Raw genomic sequence first — 16,596 nt, forward strand, 5'->3', positions numbered from 1 at the left:
AGTTTCTAGTTACAATTAACCAGAGTCCAATAGTTTCATTAACTGAGAAACATTCTATATGGAAACCAGACAATTTTCAATTAGCCCAGTCCACAAAACATTAATAGCAACAAGCTACACAATACAGGAAAGACACCTTCCCCCCTCTGACAAAATGAGATTTCTCCCATGCCCCAACTACCAGCAGTTTTAATCCTGTGGGGAGCAAAGGCCATGGCAATTCCATATTATTTTGAGGTAACAACTATTGCTGTGAAAGGCCATGGAAGCCTTTCAGGTCCTTTTTCCGCCCCCTCTCCCAAAATTTACTCAGTCAGCTCTTGGTTCTTACCTGTAGCAATTCACTTTGAATTCTAACACTAAAATATGCAACATTATCTTTAGAACAAAACTCCAGTTTGAAGTCTTTGCCTTCAACCTTTTCCAAGAGAATAATATAGGAATCCTTCAGTATCAGTTTGGAAAAAAGAAATTTGCACCTCAGACATGCTCAATTCTCCAGAAGCAAACACAGGTACAGACAGCTGCAAGTGTCTAATAGCTTTTAACACCAAAGACTCGACCAGAGTCCCGCTCAACTCAATTAAACGCAAAATGACTTGATTAATAACATTAGGAAGGCTACTTAAAACCATGCATGCCCATGTTACTGCACTTACCGAAACCTTATTTCACAGGCTAATTCCATGGCCAGGAAACTCCTAATAAAGCAGCGTCCAGCAGGATACAACTCAGTTACAAACACAACAATACTAGTTGTATTTCTATAAAGTTTGAAATTTTTTAATATGTACATTCTTTCTTAGTAAATATTAAAGTAGTGCTTTTTATCTTGCACTTTCCCTTTAGATTTCTAAAAGGAGATCAGAAATACAGTTTTCAACCCCCTCCAAACCAATGCACAGGTTAACTTTGTAACAAGCACATATGAATTCTATACACCTCTCCCTCCCCACAGAGAAATAAAAATATGCCATGACTATCCAATTACACATCATCACAACAAGTTTAAATTACGCATACAAATAATTTCAGAGTACTTTAAAAAACAATATATTGGATTTATGAAACCATTTCATGCACTGAACAACAACAAAAAAATAATTGTAGGTTTCTTTAAACGGTGTTTTCTCTTTCTATCCGAATACCGAAGTCTGGATTCAGTGTATCATTAAGACTAACCACTGCTTTAGTCATAGAAACATGACAATACACAGATAACCAAGCTTCTGCTTAGAGACAATATGCTATGTAGGTACTACATCTTTAATGAATGTCAAATAAAGCAAGTCTAGATTTTTAAGACATTGAAGCTGCTCATTTTTTTCTCTTTTTAAGAAAAAAAGAGGTGCTGCTAAATAGGTACCAACATTTTGAAAGGAAGGCTATGCATTTATATGCTGCTGCCTAGGAGTAAGTTATTAGCAGGTTTCCTATGTTGTTAGCTAGTTTTGGTTCAGAATGATGAGCTATTCAAGAGCTCGAGCTTACTAACCAGTGATTACCACCACGTTTATCTGCAGGAGACAAGCTGTATGCAGTGCAAGCTCTCCAGGGCAGTCTTTCAGACTTAGGATCTTCACGTTTTCTACAGAAGAGACTTGTAGCACAATACACAGACATCTTGGACATACATTACAAACCTGAATTCAAAAGGTATTTGTTTTGCCTTTACAAAAAGAAGCAAATAAAATGAAATTATTATTTACAAGAAGGGACTCTACATGATTTTGTAATATTCAATCTGTGTTTGCATTTAATACTCCTTGAAAACTGTACTTCAGTTCCAAATATAGTTTACACAAATCCTGACAAGTCTTCATCTTAGGCATTAATCCCTCCCAAGTAAATAAATCAATACTGTCAATACGCTCAGTTTATTTTAACGAGTTGATTTAGAACTTTGCTGAATTAAACAAAACTTCTGAACACGAAAGCATATTCCTGATATACAAGGGGTTAAGTCCTGTGCAAGTTAGTATCCATTTATTAGGAAAGCTCCCCATCAGCAAGTGCCTTTTCAGTACAGTTAAACCCGGCTTGTTTCGTTACCTATTCCTGCCTTGCAATACTGTTGAACTGCAGTCAAGCACAGTAAGACAATAAAAGATTTTTGGATCTACAGTACCATGTGCTACAGCTGTTAACAGTTCTGCTCGTGCCACAAAACCAAAAGGCAACCATTTAAAAAAAAATCATGGCTCTTTGTTAACAGAATTCAACAGGTGATGTTAGTTACCATCCTTCTGAAGCAACTTCTTGTAAAGGCTATATACAATGTACATGGCTGAGCATGCACCATATAGATACAAACGCACCTGCCAGTTTGCTAGCATGTAATTACACAGTGCGTGAAAAGGACAACACACCTTAAAACACCATTTTAATCAACAGTTTCAAACAGGAAGGGTTCTTTATTTTACAACTGCTATACTTGCATGAATGCCTTTTTTTGATAAAAACCTGTTCAGAAGTCTAGACACACTCTCTATACTAGAGGTTAAGGCAGGAAAAAAAATAGTATTCCTGATAACTGGTCTAGACAATGTCAATTAAAGCATCTGAAGCCACTCCAATTCTCCAAGTCTTTTAAATTTCATATAATTTGTGAGTGAAATCTAGCTTTTTGGAGTTTTGGTAATAAAGAACAGAATTGGGTGCAGTAAATTAATAAATGCTAAGGGGAGGGGACATTTAATTTAAACTCAGCCATGAGATTAAAAGTCAAAGGGATACAGTTTTAGATGGGAATCTGAATCAAGATCTGTAGGGAATGAAGCAGAAAAAAAACCTCATTTTATGCACATTACTGCGTTCTTAAAAATATACTGTTATTTTCAACAATTCAAGTAAGGTAATAGACACTATCAAAAATAACTTCATGAACCATACTCAAGTTTCAAATCACATTCTCAAACTTTTAACCCAAAGCAGTTTTATTGTTAACTTCATATAATAACCCATGAAGGTTTGACTGTACAAATAGTTAATGATTTGCACTTGTGATTCCTTTAATATCTAGCAGACGCGCTAACCAGCTCGCTATATGGCAGATATGGCAGATTACGTATTAATCAAAGCACTTTGATTTAGGCATGAAACAAATTCCCATGGTAGACATTCTGTGCTTCTGATGCATCTCTCCGAAGAGAGGCAAGAAGCACCCGCTATTGTACAGACAATTATTTTACAGAAAACCCTTAAAATTAATCATTTATTCGCAGCTGTAGATGAGAGTATAATCTGTTGTAAACAGGGCACTGTGTTGTAAAACCAGTTTTTAGTTAATATCTCTCTCCGTAAGTTGGAAAAAACAGACTCCTCAGAATGTCTTTCAAACGTAGCATGTTCTGTTTTTCTATATCATAAAATTACTTTCCTTTGATTCCTTTTTAAAGATGTTTGTGTTCACAGCAGTTCTGTTTTTAAAAATTGGTTGAAATTTATATAAAATTCTGTACATGTTCACAAATTATTGCATAAACAGCATTATCTTCATGACAGTATTCAGCAACACATGTCCATCTTGGGAAATTCACGTTTCCCTTCTTGCTTTTTTCTTCTTTTTAACTTGTTTGGGGGATTCCCAGCTTTCTTCAGACTTTGCTAGAAAGGTGAAACAAACAAACAAAACATCAACTACAGCATTATGACTGGAAAAAGTCTATGTAGAACTGATTTTATAATATACTCCAAAGCACATCCCTTATTACTATGAAGCTATTCAGAAATATCAACAAGCATTTTTTTTTGAGCAGAGCTTTTTATGCCAGATAGAATAATGTAAAATGCAACTACAATGACAGTTTGCCAATTTCATACCTTTTTTTTTAAACAAATACAAGAACTCAGGCACAAAGGAGGCCATTCATTTTTTTTTACTTTATGAAGATTCACAGTATTGTCATTATTATTTTTTGACCACATCCAAGTTATGTACACTCAAACAATGCACATTAATTGTTCGCTTTTTTCAGATCACATTTTTATCACTAAACAAGTGATCTCTGAATGTTAGAAGATGAATTTTAAAAACTAGTTATTTGGTAAAGATGTGGTTATGTGTAATCCAATATCAAATAAAGAAGCACTGTGTCACTTTATCGAAACAGATTATCCAAAATATGCTGGCTACCAAAAATGGTAAGTCAGGTAAAATATATTTTGACATCAAAATATGTTCTTCTTGCTGAGGCATGAAAGTCACAAAAACCTTGACATTTTAAAACCAAATTAAAAGCAGTAAATTGAGACACTGAGTTAAAAGATTTGCTGTTGTTTCAGTTTTAAAATTTCCTCAGAACCAAGAAGCCAGTTAATGTAGCTGAGCAAATTTCTTCAGCTGTTATTAAAAATGAGCACTTCAGCACTTAGGGAGTTTTAAGAAAGGTCAGTGTTTATTCAAAATAACTAACTCTCGTTCAAGCTAAACTTCAGTGTGAAGGGGGTGGTGATGTTCTGCTTGTTTGTTTTTAAAGCTCTCATACCCTGACATCCCTTATATTGCATTACTGCAGAGTTGAGTATTATGGTGCAAGAACGGTTGCTGAGTGCAAGAGAGCACGTTTGAGACCTCCAGGCACAGCCTAATCTTAAAAAGCAACGAGCCGCCCTTAGTAGTTCAGCTTGAGGCATGCCCTGCTAAGCTACAGAGGGGAAAAGAAAAAAAAAGCACATGACCCGACACCTTGCTACTTTACTTAGCACATGTAACCATGTGCTACATGTCCATGACCACTACATTTCATAGAAGCATGGAAGAAAAAGGGTGTGGAAGAAAGGGGAAAAGGAAAAGATTAATGAGTTAAGCTGAGAAGCCAAAAACTAGTAGGTTGAACATTCAATTGTGCATGCTTTTCCAAATTTCTGATTGCTAAGCATCTTGTCAATTGGTATGTCAGCACCCATCTGTTCCACAGAACCCTTGCAAACAGGCCTTTAAAAACACGTTGGCAGAACTACTTGGTCACAGCACCAACTCCAGCCCTGATGGCAAAGGGCACGTCCAAGTGTCTGCTGAGCACTGCTTGAGGCCAGCGCACATCTCTTCAAGCCTATGAAGCCAATTTCCCTCACAGTGAAAGGAAATTTGTTAAACAACTTCTACCAGAGTTAAAGTCTAGTAAGATGTGTAAAGAAAACACCAATACTTGACACCATGGTTAAAGCCCACCTAGTCAGAACGCTCATGGGAGAAACTACAGCCTGAATGGGGATAAAGGACCTGTACTGAGATACTTACTCTGCGGAGGAGGCACACTGTTTTGCTTAATATTAGGACTAGAAACATCTGTCTCTTGCAGCATCTGTGGCACTTGGGAAGTGATCTTGTCAGAATCACTTTCTGATACAATTACAGATGGCTCAGGAGAAACAGCAAGCGAAGGAGCCTCCTCAGGCTATTTTCAAAAATAGAAAAAAAAAATACAACTTTAAAGTCATGCAACAGTAAAACACTCTTATGCATTGTCATTTCTGGAAGCAAACCTGGCAGATGCTACGAAGGTGACACTGAAAAATTAAGTCAATATTAAAATCCTCTAAAATTGTAATCAAAGCTGTAAGACTATGACTGCCATCTAGTGCCAAAAAGTTTAGTTGTATACAACCCAAGAGAAACCAAACCAGTTTACATACCATGCATTTTAACGTAGGTTGAGAAAAGAATAATCTAAAACTCCTTAGACTCTACACATATGGAGAACAGGTGCAAGACTGTGACACATTGTATGGATTTTTTTCAAGCCAAGTAGGTCCAAAGATGTAATTCAAAAACTTAAATTTCTATAATATTCAGAAAGTGTTTGTAGTTATTTCTATCAAGTGGCCCAAACATGCCCTGTGCTTATATTAAAATTTAGACAGTTGCAAAAGCAGTCAAAAAATCACAATGGAAACTACAATAGGATAAATTGCTATGTAGAAGATATTCTTAGTATTTTTCAATTATCTGTTGCATTTTGAAAGTTCCCATTGCAAAGATAAACTGTAGCTTACTGTGTATCACTGGAATTTAAGTGCAGTAAAACAGAAATTGGAATGTCCCCCTCTTGCCCCTCCAATATTCCAGTAGAAATATTGGACCAAAGAGATCACAAGAGCCATACGATCCTACAGCACATCACTCACTAGCACAAGGCTCCAAGTAAGATTATACTAGAGGACAGTGCATCAGTTGAGAGAAAGAAAAAGCCCAACTTTAGCATGTTATTAAACAGCTGTGCTACAAGAGCCAGGACCAAGAATCAGTGAAACCTACATCCAACCCCTGGTATTCTGCAGAACGACATAGATTGTAATTTTTATCGGTTGATACTGTTTCCATCATTGTAACATATAAGCATCAAAAAAAAAAAAAAAAAAAAAAAAAAAAAAAAAAACACACACAAACCACAGAATACCAAGACTGTTTTTTACTGTATCATACGGAGCACAAAGTTGAAAAGCTTTAATAGCTTACACAACAAAAAAGTAAGAGTTCCTAAAGCATTTATTAAAGTTTACTGTGCCAATACACAACTGATTTACTTAAACTAGAATTTTAGTATTTCTTTTAAAATCATAATAAAAAAGCCAAAAAACCCACAACCCCAACAAGCAATTTCATATTATCTACGTTCAGCAAGTGAACTTTGATGCTGCAAGATTTCTGGCTTGGTCAATTCTATAGCGTCTTGTGGTTACCAATCATCACCTACACAAAATCCTTAATTACAGAAGGATTGATACAGCCTCTGAAGCAGGAAGAGGAGTCACCTTGCACAACTAGGATCTCTGACGTAACCGATTCAGCTCCCTGCTATCATGCAGGGTGCTGCTAATACTGAATCACTAAGCAACTGCATGCAAAGCAACTCAAGACTGAAATGACATTCAGCAGCTACAGGCAGACAGCGAACGTGCCCTGGCCTGAACACTGAAGCCTGCAGGATTACTGCAAGGGTAACTGCACCCTTGCTACAGGTAGCTCTATCTGCACAGCTTCCCAAAGGAGGGATTTTGCACCTGACTTGAATAAGGGAAGTGGTTACTGCTACTGAATGCCAAAAATTTGGAATTACTTAATTAACATTCTGTGGTACACGACAACAAATTAGTTCAGGAAAGAAAACCAGAACAAGCAACAAGATCCATCTGCTAATACAAGCAGTTATATGCATGCAGTAGCTTGTAAAACTTACTACTAATGAATGATTTTTAACAGTATCTCTCAATATAAAATTTGCCTGCTGATAAGTGACAGATGTTTTCCCTAACATGTTCAGACAAAGGGAAATAGAGCGAATAAGGGATGGGGGCAGGGGACAAGACAAAGAAGTGGGGGGCAGGCAAGACACTTTTCTTTGGTGATCTCCAGTCTCTGGTAGAAGATTCAATTTTAAGCTACCTTCATTTGAACCCTACGACTTTTTTAGTCTTAATCACTAAACACTTGTTACATAAAAAATAAAATTCAGATGCTGTGTGATAGCAAACTGTTGTCTCACTAGTATAGCCTACTTCTTATAGAAGATAAAAACAGTCTCACTAGAAAAATTAGATATTTTTTCCTACTATGTGGTTATGTAGAATAATAATACCTAAGGAACTCTCTGATTGGAGACAAGATGAAAGAGAGCTCCTATTACCTAGAATATCTTTGAACTGTCAGCTGAAGCAAATGCTCAGTTTATCAACTGGTTTAGCAAAAGCTAACGATTTTTCACTCGTTAATAAAGCTCAGCACAGCTACTAAAATTCACACTTAGACTATGTATAAGTGACATTATAAAAAGTTACATGGCTAACACTGTTGCAATGAAAAAATGAAGACATCAGTCTTACTCTCAAGAACTATTAGCTCTTACCTTTCCAGATCTCAGAGTTTTAAAGTATTATTTATACATTCAAACAGAAAGTTGGCAGTCAGAAATTTAGAAAATAGTGCTTTTTCAGAGAGGACATGCTTTTTAAAACTAAGTGTAAAATGACCTAATACCTAAAAATTCAAGAGCTCAGTCACCTTCATATTCATAAACAAAGAGTGCCTGATGCAGTATCTTCACTGTGTGACATTATCACAGATGTTAGTGCTTCAACGAGCCTTTAATACTCCAGAACTGAGAGTTACCAGTTAAGTTGTTCTTCATACCTACCTTAGCTGGTTCACTAGTACTTATGGTCTTCAAAGGAAAAGCTATTTCCTGCTGTGGTTGAGCTTTTGAGGTATCCTCACGAAATTCTTCTCCAGCTTCTCTATCCAGTTCTTCAGTGTCCTACAGAAGATGCAAAAGAAGAGCCCTTATCTGTAAACAAAGTCCTGACTTTATGCTTGTGTGAAATTAAAAAAAAAGTGAGAAAACAAACACTTTACTCTCAAAAAATGTAAAATTATCAGTGAGAATTTTAAATGCAACCTTTAAATTGATGTCTATAAGCTCTTTATCATATTAAGGTTTAACAAGTATTCCGCAACCAAATTGAGTCTTTGGTGCTACCTATAAAACCTAAGCTCTTACAATGGGAAAGCTTTCATTTACACTAGTAATTACAGGGTAGATGCATCAGAAAGCATCTGTGGTGGAACAGTAAGTGGAACACAGTTATCTAGTTTTAGGCTGGAGGTTTCTTCTCTTTCTTTCTTTCTTCTCTTTACTCTCCCTGGAATCTTGTGCAAGCAGAGACAAATCCAAGTCTATATTCATTTCCAAAGAGCTGTACCTTACACCTTTTACTTATCTGTCATAGTAATTTCTACTCATGTTTCCAATAGACACTCTAGTCAAAAAACCAGGAATGAACACAAAAGTATAATGAATGTGCAAGATGGTATTTATATGAACATATTTGATTTTCAGAGTATAAATATGCAGCTTACATGTATTTAAGACTGGTAAATTAAATGAATAACTTGCAATAATGGAAGGACAACCTATTGGTCATGCATTATCCATTTTGTTCCTGTCAAAGAATAGTTCCATTTTTTTCTAAAAACTTAAAACAAAGAACTATTCACTTTCATATTTAGACTGAGTGAAAAAGATAACTCAAAGTCAGAACCGAGGGAGACCCAGCAGAATTTGACACATTCAGCTTAAAAGGTGGTTTATGAGCATTAAAAAAAATTGCAGAATTCACTTATTGAGCTGAAGACCATACAAGACCTCTGAAAACTCTCATTAACCATAACCTATTAATTGACTTACATCTACAGTCATGGACGAGGATCAGAGCAGACGGAGATTAGTAACTGGGTATCAGAACATGACAGATTTCAAAGCTAGAAAGCAGATTTTATTGCAGTCCTGGTATCCCCTCTTCTTCCCCTCAAAAGAAACACTGCAAGTTCACATTGATTTTAGAGTCACCCAGATTGAAAACATGCTAATTGCAAGCAACAAACCCAGAACAAGTATGTCTGTAGTAGCTCTTGCCTCCTCCCGAGTTTACTTATTCAGATTCAACCAAGAAGTTAATGTTTTGTAAAGAATGGAAGTTAAGAATGGCTGCCAACTACACACAGAAATAGAGGTGTATTCTGAGTGTAAACTAAATTAAAAACCTTTTTTTCTATTAGGAAGATACTTGCTTTAACATATTAAAGCATGCCTCAATTGCAAACAACATGTAATCTGCTTTTGTTGTGCTTAGAAAAAAATTGTTTCTAAGTAATTCTTTGAAAGCTACTAACCATTTAAATAACACAAAAGACTCCAACCATCCTCAGTTTGCAAATAACAGCCTGTTCAGATCTCATTTACATAAAATAGCTCAATCCACATAAAATAGCTCAATCTACTGAGTTACAAGGCCTTGATACTGAAAATTTCACACAAACTACAACAGCACTTCAAACAACCACTATATCCTAGCAGAATTGTTTGAGCAGCCTAACAGAGAACTTCAGTTTCTCCCCTTCTCTTGGCCAACTATACCCACCAAGAAGGTGGTCTTTCAGAAGAACACAAGGCAACTTCCCAACCAGAGAAAAAAAGGCTGCTGCTAGATGTCACAGAGTTCTGACCCGATGGAGCAAAATAATTCAGGATAAATTCTTTCCTCACATTTCGAGATTTCCATGGCACCAGCCAAAGGTGCTCACAAGTCAGACAATCACCCAAATTTAAGAAAATGCTAATGAGAATTCAGCACTTAAATTCTTTCAAAATAGTAGCAGACTAATCCAATACCATAAAGAAATTAAATTCATCTTTCCCCAAAAGAATTTTGCATTAAGCCAATAATAACCATTTTTATAAACTGATTTTGTGAATTCCTCACAAACTACTTTACAGACTGCCTAGAAGTTACCTTTGCAGGAGAGTTAGCCTCTTCACCCTGCTTCTTCTTTTTCTTCTTCTTTTTCTTGGATTTCCCACTTGCAGCACTCTGAAGTGGGTCTGCTTTTTCTCTTTCATTATCTGAAGCCTTAGTATAAGAATATAAGGGATTTAATATTTAGAAGCACAATTAAACAATAGCATAAAAATAATAGTTAAAATATTGATATGCAATTAAGTCTCTTCAGTGCATACAAGTGTATCTGTTCAGTTTTAGAAAGACTGCATTTTTAACGGGCTACCTGGAGGCACAGAAGAGTTAGGAGTAAAAAAGGTAATGAAGCCAGTGTCATAGAAATAATGCTTTTCATACAGAATAGAAATATTATTGAAGATCAGTTATGAAGGATTGAAACCTCTCGGTACACGGTGATAAGGTAATATCTTATGCTAAAATCAGTCAGAAAGATATGACATAGAGGCTGTTAGAAAAGAGCGGATTCTACTCTCTCAAAGAGAGTCAGCATTTCCTTTTGTGTTACACATTAATGTAATTGTGCTGCTTTTATGAATATAACAGAGGTGAGAGATGCCCTTTATCACCATTCTTAAGTCCTTTTAAGAAAAGCCAGCAGGGGGGATAAAGTTATGGTGCTTAGCAGAAAATACTGCCTTCACCTTCTGAACATCTGATGATGCCTCTTCAGGCTGTGGAACAGGAGCGAGTTTTTCTTCATCTACCCAATTCCCCCACTCTTCTGCTGGCGCATTCCAGTCAGAGCTGGGATCAGCTGAAGAAAGTCCATCTGCAAAGATCAAGAAGCATTTTTAAGGAATGTTCTAATGATGCTCCTAATAGCTTAGAAAAAATGATATGCAAATAACCATTTCTTGATACCAAAACACACCTATCTGCCATATCTCTGAAAAATATACACATTTTAATGACAAGTAATGATAAGTTTTTGCTATTTTAAGAGCAATGTGATCACAAATGAATCACAGCAGCAGCTAAATTGTCTCAAAGCAGTTAAGTCTTTTTAATAAACTGTGTAAAGAGGGACAATTGAACAGTTGTTCACCATCAAACATTTTTAGATTTAATTAAAGGAAAATATCAATTACAATACAATTCAAAAGGTGAACTTAGGCTGAAATCTTTCTTCAGGGGAACTTCTGCTAGTAACTATTTAGATATGCCTGTAATTTCATTATACTACAGCCATGATTTTGGGAGACATTGTGATAAGGACAACAAGAAGGTATTTTAAAATCATCAGTAAACACAATTTCGAAATAATCTCAAATGACCTCTAGCCAAACTTCAACGTATATTAAAATTTCCTAATGTCTGCTGAATGAGGAAGCAAATTGGATTATATACAAGAGTCTTATGTTACATTCAGTTTTTCATTCAGATACCACATAATACAATAAATAAAAGCAAATTCAGTTGTTCAAACACAGTCTAAGAGCAACACATCTTTTCCAGTCCCATAGTAGACTTTTCCTATAATTCACAGTGAATTAGAATGTTTTACTTTATCAGCTTCTCTAGCAAAAGCCAGAACTGCCCCAAAATACATAAACTTTCTTTTACTTTGAGTTTGCATAATCAAGAATTTTGTCTAAAAATATAATATTATGCCTAAAAATATAGTATGATCAAAATGTTTTTCCCTGTAATCTGCTTTCTTTAAATTGATATTTAACTTTAATCAAGGTAAAACATCTCATTTATTCTTCACAGGGTAGCTACTGGCTAATGCAAGTAGCTAACAGATGTAGCTACACTTGAAAGACACGGAAAATATGATTTTTGTTTATGAGCATTTTAGAGTAACATACTTAACCCAGACCATTCGTCATCAACAGGGGCTTGAGCATGACTTAAATCCCACTGAAAATCAGAAGTAGCAGCCTGAGAAGCTGACTCATTGTTGGATCCTAGAAAGAAATAAAGACAGTTGTACTTGTCAGTTACAACCTCCACAAATTCTCTTTGGTGAAGAAATTCAAAGCAAAATAAGAAAGAAAGGACAGGGACTTTTTTCTTTTAGCCTTCTAATGAGTGCATAGAAGAACCAGAAATGTAAGTTCTTCAAAAATACTCAGAAGACAAGGAAACTGAGGATGGAAGATGCAAATTCAAGTCAGAGAAGAACAGGAAAAAGGAAAAAAATGATAGCTCAAAAGAAGGGTAAGACAGATAAGAATAACAACATAAGACATACAATAATGATGGGAAAAGGAGGATAGAAACAGCATTCTGTAAGACTTAGGGAGACAGCAGTCTCCCTACACTGGAAAGCACAAAGAATTTTTATGGGTAGTAAACTTATTTAGCCTGCATCAGTAAGGATTCCTACTGATAGCAGCTAAAAACAAAAACAATCAAATCATACAAAAAAAGCCCAATGACTTAGAGTGCTACGAAGAAATCTGATAAATTACACTGTATTGAATTACTCGTTACTAAGAAAACATCAAATTCTCGAGTAAAATATTTCAGGAACATAAAAGCAGCATTATGCATCACAAGCAAGAATAAGGCCAAGCATGATAAGAGAAGTACTTTTTTTTTTTTTTTTTGAAACAAAGTTTAAGTGAAAATACAATTATTTGCTTCTCCTTACTTTATAAACACCTGTGCAAAATGGTCCTCTTACATAAAGATAACGAGCATTCTTCATCGTACTTGTGAATCTCACAAATTATTCCTCTCTCTCTCTGTATATATGTATATGTATTTATATATGTGTGTGCAAATATATATATGTGTGTGTGTGTGTGTGTATATATATATATATATATATATATATGTATTTTACGTACCAAATTCCATCCTGGAGATGGAACTTGAATTTAAATGGCTCCCCTAGAAAACTTAAGCTTTCCATACAAAAACCTTTTGCTTGGCTAAGACTTTTTTCTTCCTGTCCTTGTCCTTTTATACAAGCTTTCTGTCAGTCTTCAAGTGAACAGCTGTCAGTTCCTTATAAAGTCTGATAAATTATACCTTGGTGCACATAAATTCTTTGCTACACTGGCACGACATGCATGCAGAAAACGAAACACTAGTGTGAGCTGTAGGACCTCTAGTTTCAGTTAACAGACTATAGACTGCAATAATAGCAACTTATCCTTAAGTGCATAAGCACTTTGGAACTACTTCCAAAAAGAAGATAGCCATGCCAAGTTTTCTAGACCATGGGAATATGTAAGCAAGAGCAGGAAACACGACAAACTACTCCTTCACTATCTAATATACTGCTGTAAAACTCAGGATATTGGTAGTTTCCACACGCAAAAGTTGATAGGAAGCCAGGTCTGTAACTCTGCAACTATTTTGCCCTCGAAACAAGAGAGTCCAGAGTTCAGATTTCTCACTCATTCTATAGAGCAAAGACTTAGAAGTTCAAAAAACTGCCTATGAAACACATTTGAACAATATTCCTTCAATTCTTTCATGAAAACAACAACAAACAAAAAGGCAAGCCAAAAACCCACAGAAGTTGAAGTTCAGGGTAAACAGGCTTTCCTAGAAAGCCAACTTCAGACCCCTAACTTGAGACAGAGCAATGACCGAACATTCCTGAGACTGAACACAAACAGGAAGGATATGAAAGAGAACAGGATATATCACCTTTTAATTTGTATCGCCTGCCTCTTAACAATGAATTTAAAAACTACATTATTATTCCATAATTTGAATGCAACTACAAAATTCTTTCCAAATTCTATTTCCTCCTGGTCAGGGAGAAGCAAGGGAAAAGTCTCTGTAAGGGTGTACGTACCAGATACTCCAGGAGTTAATCCAAATGAAGTGAAGGAAGAAGAATTCTGTTCAGAGGTATTGATCCTGGCATCCACATTCCAAGCAGCTGTGGGGAAAGAAGAATAAAAACAGAGCTACCTTCCCACTGCGGGCATTGCTAAAAATAAAGGTAGTTATTTAATGATACATGGGGTCAGGAAAGCAAAAGAAGCTAGAGCAATATTAATAACATTTGATGTAATTAACAGCATTAATTCACTAAGTGACCATTGGTGCTGACAGAGGTATCTATGAATCTTCAATTTGAGAGGTTTTTTCAACTAAGGTGTTTCTCCCTCTAACCATTTCTATATATAAACAATTTGCAAAGGCTACTTTATTTTGAGCCTCATACTGTTACTTTTTCCCATTATTATGGATGTTATGGAGCATACCAGCAGCTCTGTAGAGGGTGCTCGGCTTGCAGCAAATTGTAAATACTTTGAACGGTCAACTTCAAGGTAGTTTTTGACAAATAAGAGATACTGATTCAAAAAAAAAAAAAAAAAAAAAAAAAAGAGAGATACTTCAATGTTAAAAAGAAGATAGAAAAAAATAAGGAGAAATATTCAATGGTAAAAATATGTCCAAAGAAACAGCTGGTTAGAATGCTGCTCTGAACAAAAACTACTTGTGTTACAGTGAGCTGCAAACAAAAATGATCTGGCTGGAAGAGACCTTAGGAGGGCTCTAGTACAACCTGCTGCTCAAAGCAAGGTCAGCTCTGAGGTCAGACAAGGTTACATAGAGTTTTATTAAGTAAAGTCTTGAAAATCCAGACTGTTGCAAATTGTGTCAACTATCTCTCATCCTCTTGCCTTGTGCCACTGAGGAGCCCTGCGCTGTCTCTGGAGAGAGGAGAAGCTCACAGGGACCATCAGGCTGCTGCTTGGCCTCTATAAAGCCTTTCCTGCTCCAGGCTAAACAAGCCCCGTTCTCTCAATCTCCTCACTGGAAGAGTGCTCTAGTCCAAAACGTTCTGGTAGCCCTTTACTGAACTTGCTCCAGCTGATCAACACCTTAACTGCCCTAAACTGGAAGCAGAGTTCCAGCTTCAGTCTAAAGAGCGTGAAGCTGAGGGGCAACAGTCGCTGCTTCCCACCCTCTGACTCCCATTAGGAGAGCCCAGGCCACTGCTGGTGTCCCTTGTCCCCACATGCAGTTCTCTCCCCAAGAGGGCCCTTCCCCACAGGGCAGCTCTTCAGCCAGCCAGGCCCCAGCTGGGGGTTCTTCCTTCCTGGATGCAGAACTTCACTCTTTTGTCCTTGCTGAACTTCCCAAGGTGCCTGCTGGCTCCTTCCCCCAGCCTCTTGAGATCCCTCTGGGTGGCAGCTCTGATCTTGAGTGCATCAGTTGGGTCCTACCAGTTTGATGCAATCTACGTATCTGAAGTGAATGACACTGCCACCACTTCCATTGATGAAGATGAACACGTCTAAGCGCAGGCCCAACCAGGCCCCCTGGTTTGGGCCCTCCACAGAGCATGATACATAAACCACTATCTTCTGGGCCTAACCTCTTCTTTTAACCCATCTAGTTTTTGGCCATAACAAATGAAAGTGGATACAAAACAATTGTGGGAGAATGTGTTGAAAGTTACACTACAGCTGAGGTAAATAACAGCCATGGTTGCCCACTCCCCCACAGATCGAGGCATTTTACCAGAAAAGAATCAGCCTGGTCAAACGTGATTTCCCCCTGGTAACATAACAAGCTCAAGCTGTTCAGTCATTAAAATAAATATTTCATTAATGCAGGATAAGGTTAACAAATACAAAGCAAACCTTTGCTCTACTCAGCAGTAGTAAAGCTTCTGGTGGAATACCAGGTCTAGGCTTTGGCACCACATTTCAAGATATGTGGGACAAATAACTATATTAAAGAAATACTGCTGACTAAAATGAGGGGAGATAAAAATAAAAAAAATAATTTTTTTAAAAAAACAACCACCAAACAAAAAACCACCGCATTTCACTAGATAAAACTAAGACTGCTTATACTACAGACTGGGGCTATAATGCAGCACCTGCTCATAAGAAAGTTGTGGCAAAGTCTCCTCCCTGTTTATTCTGGACAACACAATTGGCAATACTCTACAAACGATACTGGAGAAGACTAAAGAAAAACAATTTGTAATAGGAAAAACAGTGAGACACTCCAAGAGACTATCTGTCATTGGAGCTGAACAATCTTCATGACGGAGCCTAGGCAAACATATGCCAGAAATGACAGAGATACAGAGGATCTTATATAGCATCAACAGACCTGATTTATGATCTGTCTTCTAGGACATTTACATTAAAAGGTTAGATTTCAAAATGATTTAGTATATTAGTATCAGAATTTTAGAAATCAAAAATTCGATATCACTTTCCAGATTTTTCTTCTGACGCCTCCAAAAACCCAGTTAAATCAGCAGGGCAGAAAATAAACCACTATGTCAGATCTTACAATAAACAGAAAATGCTTAATTTACATTTCACTAGACTGCTCAAGGATTTTTTTCCCTTTGACCCTATA

General features: G+C 36.6%; 1 protein-coding gene across 1 annotated transcript in view; it reads right to left on the reverse strand.

Moving 5' to 3' along the window:
- Nucleotides 1-1,763: 1,763 nt before the first annotated feature.
- Nucleotides 1,764-16,596, reverse strand: part of MTDH (metadherin) — a 28,858-nt gene continuing 14,025 nt past the window's right edge. The window contains exons 7-13 of the mRNA XM_088533634.1: nt 14,057-14,143; nt 12,108-12,206; nt 10,938-11,065; nt 10,291-10,407; nt 8,136-8,255; nt 5,243-5,399; nt 1,764-3,606 (exon numbers count right to left, since the gene is read on the reverse strand). Of these exons, the coding sequence (XP_088389760.1) occupies nt 3,536-3,606; nt 5,243-5,399; nt 8,136-8,255; nt 10,291-10,407; nt 10,938-11,065; nt 12,108-12,206; nt 14,057-14,143 (779 nt within the window). The 3' untranslated portion in view covers nt 1,764-3,535. The remainder of the gene's footprint in view (nt 3,607-5,242; nt 5,400-8,135; nt 8,256-10,290; nt 10,408-10,937; nt 11,066-12,107; nt 12,207-14,056; nt 14,144-16,596) is intronic.

Source organism: Tinamus guttatus, unplaced genomic scaffold (assembly GCF_059628265.1).
Source record: "Tinamus guttatus ecotype Peru unplaced genomic scaffold, ASM5962826v1 Tinamus_guttatus_pri_ptg000510l, whole genome shotgun sequence".
Taxonomy (NCBI): Eukaryota; Metazoa; Chordata; class Aves; order Tinamiformes; family Tinamidae; genus Tinamus; species Tinamus guttatus.